The sequence below is a fragment of the Salvelinus fontinalis genome, chromosome 8, assembly GCF_029448725.1.
Source record: "Salvelinus fontinalis isolate EN_2023a chromosome 8, ASM2944872v1, whole genome shotgun sequence".
Taxonomy (NCBI): Eukaryota; Metazoa; Chordata; class Actinopteri; order Salmoniformes; family Salmonidae; genus Salvelinus; species Salvelinus fontinalis.
This window is the reverse complement of record NC_074672.1, coordinates 41,695,331-41,709,939: the sequence shown is the minus strand read 5'-3', so window position 1 is coordinate 41,709,939 and position 14,609 is coordinate 41,695,331. Positions and strand designations below refer to the sequence as shown.

At 44.3% G+C, this 14,609-nt stretch overlaps 1 protein-coding gene across 2 annotated transcripts in view; it reads left to right on the top strand.

The window, feature by feature from the left end:
* The window catches only part of LOC129861255 (laminin subunit beta-2-like), a 73,615-nt gene extending 66,965 nt beyond the window's left edge, over positions 1-6,650 (top strand). For both annotated transcript variants that reach the window (XM_055932504.1, XM_055932503.1), the window contains exons 27-35: positions 60-244; positions 364-611; positions 1,015-1,230; positions 1,443-1,587; positions 1,706-1,913; positions 4,262-4,403; positions 4,581-4,757; positions 5,883-6,048; positions 6,379-6,650. In XM_055932504.1, coding sequence (XP_055788479.1) covers positions 60-244; positions 364-611; positions 1,015-1,230; positions 1,443-1,587; positions 1,706-1,913; positions 4,262-4,403; positions 4,581-4,757; positions 5,883-6,048; positions 6,379-6,515 — 1,624 coding nt within the window. In that variant the 3' untranslated portion in view covers positions 6,516-6,650. The remainder of the gene's footprint in view (positions 1-59; positions 245-363; positions 612-1,014; positions 1,231-1,442; positions 1,588-1,705; positions 1,914-4,261; positions 4,404-4,580; positions 4,758-5,882; positions 6,049-6,378) is intronic.
* Positions 6,651-14,609: the final 7,959 nt, after the last annotated feature.

Sequence of the window (14,609 nt, the reverse complement as noted above, 5' to 3'; positions counted from 1 at the left end):
ACAATACACACTGAGGAATGTACTCAGAGGTCTCTCGTGCTTCTCTGTGGTGTATCCAGGGCGGAGATAGCTCTGACTGACGGTCGTCTGATGGGTGTGACCCGCGAGCTGAATGGGACAGCAGTGCAAGACGAGATACTGACGAGGAACCTGACCCAGATGGAGAGAGACGTCAGGGACCTTAACACCACCCTGGTGGACCGATACCAAGAACGGAGGAACAACCTCAGCTTCGGATTCCAAGGTAGCACCCCCCCCCCCTCCCCTAGACCCCAAAACACAGACACATAGACACGTATAGCCTCTGCACCTTTTTACTCTTTCACACATTTGTTTTGCCCTGGTCCTCCTCCTCCATCCTAGATCAGTTTGACAATGTGAAGAAGTACTACCGTGGGTCCCAGGAAGCTCACCAGAAGTGCAGCGCCTCAGTGTCTGGTCCCTTCAGCCCCGTCGAGGAGTCTAAAGCCACACGCTCACACACTGAGGACCTTCTTAACAAGACGAGGGATGTGTTCCTGCGCACGGCGGCAGCCCAGAAGAAATCACTGTCAGAGCTACAGGACAAAGCCCAAGATGTAGACGAGAAAGTCCACCACCTGAGCCACCGGGTATAAAGAGGGCATATAGGGGACAATATAGTGGGTTCTTCTCTGTATTCTAAAGGGAAGCTTGTTTTGGGTCTGAGTAGTTATAGATTGTGCTGATGGCTGCGAGGACAATGCCTAACAGTCAGCAGAAACAGCTATCTTGGCTGTGTTGTGTGGTAAAGGGCTGGTTTTATTTTTTTTAAAGAATTAGCAAGATGGTCATTCCTGTCTGACGTGTAGTTCTAACTGACAGACATGTGTCATGTCTGACAGACATGTGTCTAACTGACAGACATACCTGTCACGATGTGTTGATTTCACCTGTAAATAAACGTTACAGCATCCCTGCCCCGGATGTGTGACTCGTAGCCCTCTGTCTGTGTCGGACACTGACCCGACCTGTTCTCTGTGTTTTTCCTCCCAGGTATGTGGTGGCCATTCCAACACCAGCTCCAATGGCACATGTCATTACAGCCCGTGTGGGGGTGCTGGTTGTCGTGACGATGGCGGTCAGCGGGTGTGTGGAGGGGACGGGTGTAAGGGGACTGTGAGCGTCTCCCTAAAGGGACTGAAACACGCCAGTGATGTCAGTGACAACCTGACGGCTGCCAGTGAAGACATCCGGGGCCTGGTGAAGAAGGTATGTCTGCCTCACTCTTTATAGGCACTAACTATACCTCTGCATGCATGTGCCTCAGTATAAGCTGAATCACTGACCTGCTGTTCAAGTTACCTGAAGGAGGTTATATTATATATTTGTCAGTGTCTTTGTGAGTCTAAACACAGCATGTTTTATATATAGTGTTCCATACGCAGTGTGTTTTTCAGTAATCCTCTGTGTTACGTTTCCAGCTCCATGACATAGCTATGCTGACCCAGGACGTTAAAAGTCAAGCCTTGGACAACTTGGACAACGCCAAGAAGAATAAGGACTTCTTTGAAAACTCTAATAAGAAACTCAAGGAATTAATTCAGAAGATCAAATATTTCCTGACTGGTTTGTTAATGCCATTAACCTTCCAGAAAACATTTAATTAAAAAAAAAATACATATTTCTCTCTCTCTCTTTGGACACTTCTTATGATATTCATTTGATCATGGTGTGTTGTGTACAGAGGAGGGTGCGGACCCAGAGAGCATAGAGAAGGTGGCACAGCAGGTGCTGGCTATATCTCTGCCTGTGAACAGAACCACTCTGGACACTGTTGTCCAGCAGATCAAAGACCACATCAGCAACCTGACAGATGTACAGGGGGTCTTCAACCACACCTCCCAGCAACTCCACCGGGCCAAGGAGCTGCTCAACAGAGCTAAGGATGCCAAGTAAGACAGAGGGAGAAAGAGACATCAGGAGGCATATTAGACTTAGACCTATAGGGCTCCATGTTAACAAACCTAATGCAATAGTAAATCTTAGCCCATGCAGTAGCAGTGTAGATTCTGGGGTGTGTCGGGAAATCTTTTTTTTTCTTCATTTTCACAACCGGAATTATGACCACAGTAGCTGGCGGAGGTGTGAAAGGGCTGGGTAAACAAGTTGTGGGTGTGGTCAATGCTTCGCTCCTCACAGGCCAATCAGAATGTTCTCCATGGCTAAATATGTGGTTGCTTCAAGTTGTACACTACCGGTCTAAAGTTTTAGAACACCTACTCATTCAAGTGTTTTTCTTTATTTGGACTATTTTCTACATTTTCTATTTTCTACAGCTTTTGGTGAGTCTTAAATATCACGGGTAGCACTGCTTGAAGTTGGAACATTGGCGCATGCTTTTAAGGACACGCCTCAAATATTTCCACCCTTCCCACCTCAGTGAAAGCAAGCTGATATAAAACAGGTAAATTACCAACCCTGGCACAAGGGTTGGAAAATAGCAGAGCGCTGGCTTTTACTGGTCGGAATTCCGTGCGTTTGACACTAGCGCCGCCGAAAATAGAGCCCATAGACCTATGTAAATTATACTTCCGATCTTTGTCTTCTGTTCCCGGTAGTTACTCTGTGACATAAAATGGAAGACAGGAAATGCACAGAGAGAGAATCATAGCAAAGACCGTATGCTAACAGTACAGTATGAAAGGCTAAATCTCCAATAGATATACCAGATTACACTTGTAGGCGATGTCATAGCAACATTAACTATACTGAACAAAAATATAAATGCAAAATGCAACCATTTCAAAGATTTTGCTTAGTTACTGTTTAGGAAATCAGTCAATTGAAATAAATTCATATGGCCTTATTCTATGGATTTCACATGACTGGGCACGGGTGCAGCCATAGGTGGGCCTGGCATAGGCCCATCCACTTGGGAGCCAGCCCCACCCACTGGGGAGCTAGGCCCAGCCAATTAGAATTAGTTTTTCCCCACAAAAGTGCCTTATTAAAGACATAAATACTCCTCAGCCCATTGTTGTTGTCACGCTCGTTGTACGAACTGTCATACTCAGACCAACGTGCAGCGTGATCTGGGTTCCACATCTTTATTAGTGAAACGCACAAAACAATAAACGGCAAACGAAACGTGAAGCTCAAGCAGTGCTCACAGGCAACTACACAGATACAAGATCCCACAAAACAAAGTAAGGAAATGGTTGCCTAAATATGATCCCCAATCAGAGACAACGATAAACAGCTGCCTCTGATTGGGAACCATACCAGGCCAACATAGACATAAACATACTAGATCACCCACCCTAGTCACACCCCGACATAACCTAAATAGAGAATTAAAAGGCTCTCTATGGTCAGGGCGTGACAGTTGTCCCCAGCACAAGGTACACCTGTGTTATGATCATGCTGTTAAATCAGCTTCTTGATATGCCAGGTGGATGGATTATCTTGAAAAATGATAAAATGATTACTAACAAGGATATAAGCAAATTTGTTCACAATATTTATGAGAAATAAGCTTTTTGTGCGTATGGAAAATTTCTGTGATTTTTTAAAATTTCATCTCATAAAATGTGGGACCAGCACTCTACATGTTGCTTTCACATTTTTGTTCAGTGTAGCTTAGCTCATGTATAGAAATACATCCTCGCTGTAACAGTCGTCTCGCGCCGAACTGCACATGTGCAGCCCGTCAACTCAAAGGCACTCCTTCGATATAACGTTGTTTTTGACTAAAATGAAAACATGTCAGTTTGTCACTTTCATGTGATTGTAATAATAACATATTCAACTACTTAAGACATTGGCTCCAGTCTAGATTCTACCTTTACATTTCAAGAAAATGAACAGCTAAGGAAGAATTTTTCACTTCTCTCGTTGAATTCTCGACCTCCAAATCCTGGTCTGGTCTGTTTGATCTGTTTTGCAAGCATTCCCGGAAGTTTCGCGATGTTGCGCCTCTGGGTTTAGAAACTCTGCGGTCATAACCTTTCAGTATGTTTTCGTAGCAGAGCAGAGCTCTCAGTCTACTACATACAGTGATGGAAAAAAGTATCTGATCTCCTGCTGATTTTGTACGTTTGCCCACTGACAAAGAAATGATCAGTCTATAATTTTAATGGTAGGTTTATTTGAACAGTGAGAGACAGAATAACAACAACAAAATCCAGAAAAAACGCATGTCAAAAATGTTACAAATTGATTTGCATTTTAATGAGGGAAATTTGTATTATTTGTATATTTTGTACATCACATTTTTCACTTGTCCTGTATGTGTTTGTAGGACACGAGCAGAAGGAGTGAAGGACACAGCCAACAGGACTAAGCAGGCGTTGGAGGCGTCTGAGAAAGCCATTCAGAAAGCAACCAAAGCCCTGGACCGTGCCCTGAACAACCTGAACAGCACCAGAAACGCCACCGCAACGGTACACAGCTCTCCACAGCCACATCGCCGTGTGTGTGTGTGTGTGTGTGTGTGTGTGTGTGTGTGTGTGTGTGTGTGTGTGTGTGTGTGTGTGTGTGTGTGTGTGTGTGTGTGTGTGTGTGTGTGTTTCTCAGTCTGATATGTCCCTACTTGTTGTGTGCTTTTTCCCACTTCTCAGGTGGAAGAGAACCTTCAGCATCTGGAGACCAATCAAATGGGTGCTATGATGCGACTGGCCAACCTGTCCATGAGGGTGGAGGAACTACAGGACAAGATAGATCAAAACATGGAGATGGCCCAACATGTCAAGAACCAGGCCACAAATGCCAGCCATGCAGCATTGGGACTGGAGCAGGTGTGTGTGTGTGTGTGTGTGTGTGTGTGTGTGTGTGTGTGTGTGTGTGTGTGTGTGTGTGTGTGTGTGTGTGTGTGTGTGTGTGTGTGTGTGTGTGTGTGTGTGTGTGTGTGTGTGTGTGTGTGTGTGTGTGTGTGTGTGTGTGTGTGTGTGTGTGTGTGTGTGTGTGTGTGTGTGTGTGTGTGTGTGTGTGTGTGTGTGTGTGTGTGTGTGTGTGTGTGTGTGCGTGCGTGCGTGTGTGTGTGTGCATAAGCATGTGTGTCTATGGATGAGTGTGTCTGTTTCCTCGTTTTGCTACAATATGTTGATGTGTGTGTGGTTGTTGATGTGTAGTTGTGGTTGTTGATGTGTAGTTGTGTGTGTGGTTGTTGATGTGTAGTTGTGTGTGTGGTTGTTGATGTGTGGTTGTTGATGTGTAGTTGTGTGTGTGGTTGTTGATGTGTAGTTGTGTGTGTGGTTGTTGATGTGTAGTTGTGTGTGTGTGGTTGTTGATGTGTAGTTGTGGTTGTTGATGTGTAGTTGTGGGTGTGGTTGTTGATGTGTAGTTGTGTGTGTGGTTGTCGATGTGTATTTGTGTGTGTGGTTGTTGATGTGTAGTTGTGTGTGTGGTTGTTGATGTGTGGTTGTGTGTGTGGTTGTTGATGTGTGGTTGTGTGTGTGGTTGTTGATGTGTAGTTGTGTGTGTGGTTGTTGGTGTGTAGTTGTGGATGTGTAGCTGTGTGTGTAGTTGTGGATGTGTAGCTGTGTGTGTAGTTGTGGATGTGTAGCCGTGTGTGTAGTTGTGGATGTGTAGCTGTGTGTGTAGCCGTGTGTGTAGTTGTGGATGTGTAGCTGTGTGTGTAGCCGTGTGTGTAGCCATGTGTGTAGTTGTGAATTTGTAGCCGTGTCTGTAGTTGTGGACGTGTAGTTGAATTTAAAGCCTAACAACAGGGGCGGGTCGTGTGTGATTGTTTATGTGTAGTTGTGTGTGTGGTTGTTGATGTGTAGGTGTATTTAAAGCCTAACGACAGGGGCGGGGAGTGTGTATGTGATTGTTTATGTGTAGTTGTGTGTGTGTTTGTTGATTTGTAGCTGTGTGTGTGGTTGATGATGAATAGCTGTGTGCGTCTCTGTGTTGTGATCCAGAGGCTGAATGAGACGGAGGATCTGTACAAAGACCTGCAGATTAAGGTGGACTCTCTGGGTGGGGCCTCTGGGGACCTGGGGAACGTCAACCAGAGGGCCAAGGAGATCAAGAAGGAGGCTGAAGACCTGCTCACTAAGGCCGACAAGGGCATAGAAACCCTACGGAGTGTGTACCGTCCTGCCCTCTGAAACCTGACATATGAGATGCTATACGTAGCCAACATAGAGCCGTATGGAACCATAAAGTGAAGTCATGGCTGTAAAGTATTCCATGAACACGGCATATCAGCATGGTGTCTTTGGTTTTGAATGTAGATGTGCTTGTAAGTGTGAACGGGAAGTTCTCTACATAGAACAACAGTTTTGACCAGGGCCCGTTGGGCTCGGCTCCAAAGCAGTGCATTATATAGGGAACAGGGCATCATTTGGGACACATCTTTTTAATTAATGTCTCTGTTTGTCTTCCTATAATGAGTTTTCTGCTGTTCTGTTTCAGAGCTTGAGAGGAAGTTTCGTAATAACGAGCAGAGAATGCTGGACCAGCACACCGAGCTAGGAGAGCTGGAGAGGAACGCCACGGACGCTAGGGAGGCCATACGAAAGCAGGTGCAGACATACAACAACTGCAACTGATAATGTGTTATTGAACGATGTAGGGGAGAAAAAAACTATATTCCACTGGTGCTTTATTTCCGTTCTCCCTCTGTAAAATGTGAAATGAATTGAATAAAAATGTTTTACAAAATAAAATAAGTACAGCAAATGTTAGCGAGGGGAACACGGTCATGTGTACTATACTCATATAGTCCATTAGAACTCAGCAACTCTTTCTGAATCAAAGAGCCAGGGTTCCGGTCTCAAATCACCATTTCGACTGCTCCTACAGTCTTACTTCGGTACCGCCGTTTAACTAACGTCTGGCCCAGAAAAACAATTTCCATAGACGACCACGTAGAGAAGTCAGATTTGAAACTTTAGACATCACCTTGGTGCACAGAACATCCATTGAATTATTCAAATAATTGTCGCTGAGGCTGGTTTTATTTCCACTCACAGCCGAAGGTTTTAACATCTAACATGGCAGACATTCATCCAATGTCTGCCATGTTTTTGGATGACTCGATGACGTTGTCGCTGCTCGCGCTGCTCCCTATGCGCGCTGATTGCCAGTGCGCTCCGGTTAACGCAGGTTGGGCTGTGTCAACCAGATGGTCCGTGAATCAGCAAATCGAATTTTTATAACTATTTGAATACAGATCCCAACAAATAACTACTTTTTAAAACATATGTCAGAAAGTGATTACTTTTTAAACCTATTTCAATACAGATCTGAGAAATCAACTACTTAAAACAAATATTTGAATACAGATCTCAGTGACTACTTTTCTGAAACTATTGGATTGGCAGGGCTGTATCTAGAACCTCATGTTGGATTGGCTGTCTTCTACTAATGGCAGGGCTGTATCTAGAACCTCATGTTGGATTGGCTGTCTTCTACTAATGGCAGGGCTGTATCTAGAACCTCATGTTGGATTGGCTGTCTTCAACTAATGACAGGGCTGTATCTAGAACTGTATGTTGGATTGGCTGTCTTCAACTAATGACAGGGCTGTATCTAGAACTGTATGTTGGATTGGCTGTCTTCAACTAATAGCAGGGCTGTATCTAGAACCTCATGTTGGATTGGCTGTCTTCAACTAATAGCAGGGCTGTATCTAGAACTGTATGTTGGATTGTCTGTCTTCAACTAATGACAGGGCTGTATCTAGAACTGTATGTTGGATTGGCTGTCTTCAACTAATGACAGGGCTGTATCTAGAACTGTATGTTGGATTGGCTGTCTTCAACTAATGACAGGGCTGTATCTAGAACCTCATGTTGGATTGTCTGTCTTCAACTAATGGCAGGGCTGTATCTAGAACCTCATGTTGGATTGGCTGTCTTCAACTAATAGCAGGGCTGTATCTGGAACTGTATGTTGGATTGGCTGTCTTCAACTAATGGCAGGGCTGTATCTAGAACCTCATGTTGGATTGGCTGTCTTCAACTAATGACAGGGCTGTATCTGGAACTGTATGTTGGATTGGCTGTCTTCAACTAATAGCAGGGCTGTATCTGGAACTGTATGTTGGATTGGCTGTCTTCAACTAATGACAGGGCTGTATCTGGAACTGTATGTTGGATTGGCTGTCTTCAACTAATGGCAGGGCTGTATCTAGAACTGTATGTTGGATTGGCTGTCTTCAACTAATAGCAGGGCTGTATCTGGAACTGTATGTTGGATTGGCTGTCTTCAACTAATGGCAGGGCTGTATCTAGAACTGCATGCTGAAGATAGAAATAGAATGAATACAATCTTCTATACTATTCCAATCTATATCACAATCATATTTGATCTACACAATACATTTCTATCTGAACATTTAGTAAATGTCCAGTCTCCTTAATGTCCATCGCCCCAGGTGTACATAATCAAGTCAAGCCAATTAAACAATTATATTTTGTACAGGTAAGTATAAATAAATTGTGATGACTCTTTCAACGAGCCACTGAAAACGATGAAAGCTGAAATTCATTTTATGATGCCTGAAAATACTGCAGAGGAATTCAAAGCCATTTGCAAACAGCAAGTTGGATGCTTAGCAAAAACACCTTCGAACCATCTTTGTCCATCTGAGGGGAAGTGTTCTTATTTCAAACGCACACTATACCATCTTTAAAGGGATAGGTTACTAAGAATACAAACTAACATGATATTCCACCTACCTTGGCTGTAGTTGGTTCATGAAGGCAGTTTTGTAATATTTAATTTCGACACCTACTAGCCATATTTTGTTACTGTAGACTGTGAGATGCAGTCTACAGCCTACTACAGTGAGATGCAGCCTACTACAGTGAGATGCAGTCTACAGCCTACTACAGTGAGATGCAGACTACTACAGTGAGATGCAGACTACTACAGTGAGATGCAGACTACTACAGTGAGATGCAGACTACTACAGTGAGATGTAGACTACTACAGTGAGATGCAGTCTACAGTCTACTACAGTGAGATGCAGTCTACAGCCTACTACAGTGAGATACAGTCTACAGCCTACTACAGTGAGATGTAGTCTACAGCCTACTACAGTGAGATGTAGTCTACAGCCTACTACAGTGAGATGCAGCCTACTACAGTGAGATGCAGCCTACTACAGTGAGATGTAGTCTACAGCCTACTACAGTGAGATACAGTCTACAGTCTACTACAGTGAGATGTAGTCTACAGCCTACTACAGTGAGATGTAGTCTACAGCCTACTACAGTGAGATACAGTCTACAGCCTACTACAGTGAGATGCAGTCTACAGCCTACTACAGTGAGATGTAGTCTACAGCCTACTACAGTGAGATGCAGCCTACTACAGTGAGATGCAGCCTACTACAGTGAGATACAGTCTACAGCCTACTACAGTGAGATGTAGTCTACAGCCTACTACAGTGAGATACAGTCTACAGTCTACTACAGTGAGATGTAGTCTACAGCCTACTACAGTGAGATACAGTCTACAGCCTACTACAGTGAGATACAGTCTACAGTCTACTACAGTGAGATGTAGTCTACAGCCTACTACAGTGAGATACAGTCTACAGTCTACTACAGTGAGATGTAGTCTACAGCCTACTACAGTGAGATGCAGTCTACAGCCTACTACAGTGAGATACAGTCTACAGCCTACTACAGTGAGATGTAGTCTACAGCCTACTACAGTGAGATGCAGCGTACAGTCTACTACAGTGAGATGTAGTCTACAGCCTACTACAGTGAGATGTAGTCTACAGCCTACTACAGTGAGATACAGTCTACAGCCTACTACAGTGAGATGCAGTCTACAGCCTACTACAGTGAGATGCAGTCTACAGTCTACTACAGTGAGATACAGCCTACTACAGTGAGATACAGTCTACAGCCTACTACAGTGAGATACAGTCTACAGCCTACTACAGTGAGATGCAGTCTACAGCCTACTACAGTGAGATGCAGTCTACAGCCTACTACAGTGAGATACAGTCTACAGCCTACTACAGTGAGATGCAGCGTACAGTCTACTACAGTGAGATGTAGTCTACAGCCTACTACAGTGAGATGCAGCCTACAGCCTACTACAGTGAGATGCAGACTACTACAGTGAGATGTAGTCTACAGCCTACTACAGTGAGATGCAGTCTACAGCCTACTACAGTGAGATGCAGACTACTACAGTGAGATGTAGTCTACAGTCTACTACAGTGAGATGTAGTCTACAGCCTACTACAGTGAGATGCAGCCTACTACAGTGAGATGCATCTACAGCCTACTACAGTGAGATGTAGTCTACAGCCTACTACAGTGAGATGCAGTCTACAGCCTACTACAGTGAGATGCAGTCTACAGCCTACTACAGTGAGATGCAGACTACTACAGTGAGATGTAGTCTACAGTCTACTACAGTGAGATGTAGTCTACAGTCTACTACAGTGAGATGTAGTCTACAGCCTTCTACAGTGAGATGCATCTACAGTCTACTACAGTGAGATACAGTCTACAGTCTACTACAGTGAGATACAGTCTACAGCCTACTACAGTGAGATGCAGTCTACAGTCTACTACAGTGAGATGCAGTCTACAGTCTACTACAGTGAGATGCAGTCTACAGCCTACTACAGTGAGATACAGTCTACAGTCTACTACAGTGAGATGCAGTCTACAGCCTACTACAGTGAGATGCAGCGTACAGTCTACTACAGTGAGATACAGTCTACAGCCTACTACAGTGAGATGCAGTCTACAGCCTACTACAGTGAGATGCAGCGTACAGTCTACTACAGTGAGATGCAGTCTACAGTCTACTACAGTGAGATGCAGCCTACTACAGTGAGATGCAGTCTACAGCCTACTACAGTGAGATGCAGCCTACTACAGTGAGATGCAGACTACAGCCTACTACAGTGAGATGCAGCCTACAACCTACTACAGTGAGATACAGCCTCCAGCCTACTACAATGAGATGCAGTCTACAGTCTACTACAGTGAGATGCAGCCTACTACAGTGAGATGCAGCCTACAGTCTACTACAGTGAGATGCAGCCTACTACAGTGAGATGCAGCCTACAGTCTACTACAGTGAGATGCAGTCTACAGCCTACTACAGTGAGATGCAGTCTACAGCCTACTACAGTGAGATGCAGCCTACTACAGTGAGATGCAGTCTACAGCCTACTACAGTGAGATGCAGCCATGCACAGCCTATAATTAGGCCTATAGGCCCACTTTAAACAGGGGAAACCAGTATTTATTTTATTATAATATATTTTTTAGTTAGTTACGGTCTTGTCCCATCGCTGCAACTCCCGTACGGACTCGGGAGAGGTGAAGGTCAAGAGCCATGCGTCCTCCGAAACACGACCGCACCAAGATGTACTGCTTCTTGACACAATGTTCTCTTAACCCGGAAGCCAGCCTCATCAATGTGTCGGAGGAAACACCGTACACCTGGCAACCGTGTCAGCGTGCATTGCGCCCGGCCCGCCACAAGAGTCGCTAAAGCGAGATGGGACAAGGACATCGCGGCCGGGCCATACCCTCCCCTAACCCTGACGACGCTCCGCCTCATGGGTCTTCCGGTCGCACCCGCGGCCGGGTGCGACACAGCCTGGGATCGAACCAGGATCTGTAGTGACACAGCTAGCACTGTGATGCAGTGCCTTAGAACATGACTCTATCATGTCCAAATTGCCCCCTCAGTGGTTGCTGGTTTGAAACATGGAACACAATGATGTCCACAATCGCCGACAAATACATGCGATTTCTTGCCAGCTGCCCGTCATTAACACGTGTTTACACCGATGTTCTCATAGCACTTAAAACTTGTCTTTCTTTCCCACAGTGCAGTGCATTTCAAATGCTCTTTGTTTGATGCGTGCCTAGCCAATCCTTTGGTTCTATCAATAGCATTCTTCCAGTTAGAACACCCAGCTTGGGTGAAGTCCTTGTCAGCGTTAGCATTGGACCCAACACAGAACGTTAGTAATGGGAACCAAGATGCTGTATCTGCAGTAACCGAGTATACCAGCCACTCTGTTCCTACCAACCAGTTACTATTAAATTAACATTTTTGGACAGAAAACGCGAGACTAGTGTAGGGTAACCTGGGCTGTCTCCTCTGTTCCAAGATCGTCAGGAACAGTCAGAGGTGGAGGGGGCTGTGGAGCCATTATCCTGGCGGTGCTTGTGGAAGGCTGGGTAGGCACTGCACATGGAGCTAGCTGGAGCTTGGCAGTATCATCGCTCGGTGCTTTGATGTTGCTCATCGTTCTCCTTCTCCTTTTGGCTTTGCTTATATACTTTGGCGAAGACAATTTCTGATATCCATTGTGGCACTGGCAGATTATCTGGTGTGAGCTACCTAAATGTGTACAGATGTTTGCAACATAGGGCCGTGCATTATCATGCTGAAAACATGAGGTGATGGAGGTGGATGAATGGCACGACCAATGGGCCTCAGGATCACGTCACGGTATCTCTGTGCTGTCACATTGCCATCCATAAAATGCAATTGTGTTCGTTGTCCGTAGCTTTTGCCTGCTCATACCATAACCCCACCACCACCATTGGGCACTCTGTTCACAACATTGACATCAGCAAACCGCTTGCCCACACTACGCCATACACGCTGTCTACCATCTGCCCGGTACAGTTGAAACCGGGATTAATCCGTGAAGAGCACACTTCCCCTGCCAGTGGCCATCAAGGTGAGCATTTTCCTCCTGAAGTCGGTTACGACGCCGAACTGCAGTCAGGTCAAGACCCTGGTGAGGACGACGAGCACTCGGATGAGCTTCCCTGAGATGGTTTCTGACATTTTGTACAGAACTTCTTCGGTTGTGCAAACCCACAGTTTCATCAGCTGTCCGGGTGGCTGGTCTCAGATGATCCCACAGGTGAAGAAGCCGGATGTGGAGGTCATGGGCTGGCATGGTTACGCGTGGTCTGCAGTTGTGAGGCCGATTGGACGTACTGCCAAATTCTCTAAAATGACGTTGGAGGTGGCTTATGGTAGAGAAATTAACATGAATTACTCTGGCAACAGCTCTGGTGGACATTCCTGCAGTCAGCATGCCAATTGCACACTCCCTCAAAACTTGAGGCATCTGTGGCTTTGTGTTGTGTGACAAAACTTCCCATTTTACAGTGGCTTTTTATTGCACCTGTGATGATCCTGCTGTTTAATGAATCAGCTTCTTGATATGTCACACCTGTCAGGTGGATGGATTATCTGGGATGTTTTATTTCAGCTCATGAAACATGGGACAAACACTTTACATGTTTAGTGTATATTTGACTACCTGGAGTATTTTAATCGTTTTCAAATAAACTACAAAATACAACTATTTTCTGCCCAGGTCTGCACTACATAGGTCATCTGTGCCTGTCTGTCAAAGCCCAGTGTAACTCCCTATTCATTAATTTAAGTTTTTTTGATACAATGCTATCTGCACCAGTTTGGTGTGTATTGTTCAAGGTGACAACTGGATAGGAACCAATTAAGCTTGTGTTTTGTGTTCCAAGATAGATCGACTTTTGAATTGAAAATAGAAAAATGTTGCAAGATGTTTGAGATACAGAGAGGATGTTTTAAGAAAGTAATTTGTTGTTTTTACAAATTGAATGTCCTTTCTGGAATTTCTGCTGTTTTTATTTGACTACAGTAGGATACTTATATGCTATATGTCAAATATGACATTCGTATTGAAAAAGTCATGTTTTATACCGAGGAGCAACAGATGTTACTGTTTATATTTTTTGTAAGCAAAAATGGTATTGATGCAAAAAATACTTGTTTGTCATGCATTTACAGTACACACAAAAACAAACACTCACGCACGGTCGCTCACACAAACAAGTCTTTTTTTTATGTGAATTTCAGCCCTACTGATGTATAATTGACAAAGACATCTATGAAAAATAAACATACATTTGATATAATGTTGGCGTTTTTTTTAAGTAGTTATTTGCCTCACACTTGAGGCCTATTTCATGTTGTCTTTTATCTCTAATGTTAGAATTGATCTGATTAAGAAATAAGAAAAAAGTAACATAAAAGAATCGCACCATTGGAGGGCGCTACAGAGTCAACTTTGATAGAGAAGGTTTACGACTACCTTGTGAGAATGCGTTAAGGCTACTACCTTCCTCAACGCGTGTGTGTGTTCCTTAACATTAAGTGTGTGCCTTGAGAGAACGTCCTCTACCTCCTCCCGTCTCCTGTTCAGTCAGACTGGAACGTCATCCTCAGAATTATCCTCTCACTGACTGCATGTCATATTTCTTGCCATTTTACTCACAAGTGTATATGTGTGTGTGTGAGAGAGAGAGAGTACATAAACAAGAGGGATAGCACAATTCATCAGTCATAATTTTAAATAACCTTATAATGATAACCGTATAACAATAACAACTATAACCATTAGTCGCCACTGTGGTGCAGGTTGACGAGGTGGAACAAAAATAGTGTCTGTCCACAGCCACAGAGAGGGAACGAGAGGGAATCTAAAGTTAACAATATATCAGGAGGGTCTTAATCTAAAGTTAACAATATATCAGGAGGGTCTTAATCTAAAGTTAACAATATATCAGGAGGGTCTTAATCTAAAGTTAACAATATATCAGGAGGGTCTTAATCTATAGTTAACAATATATCAGGAGGGT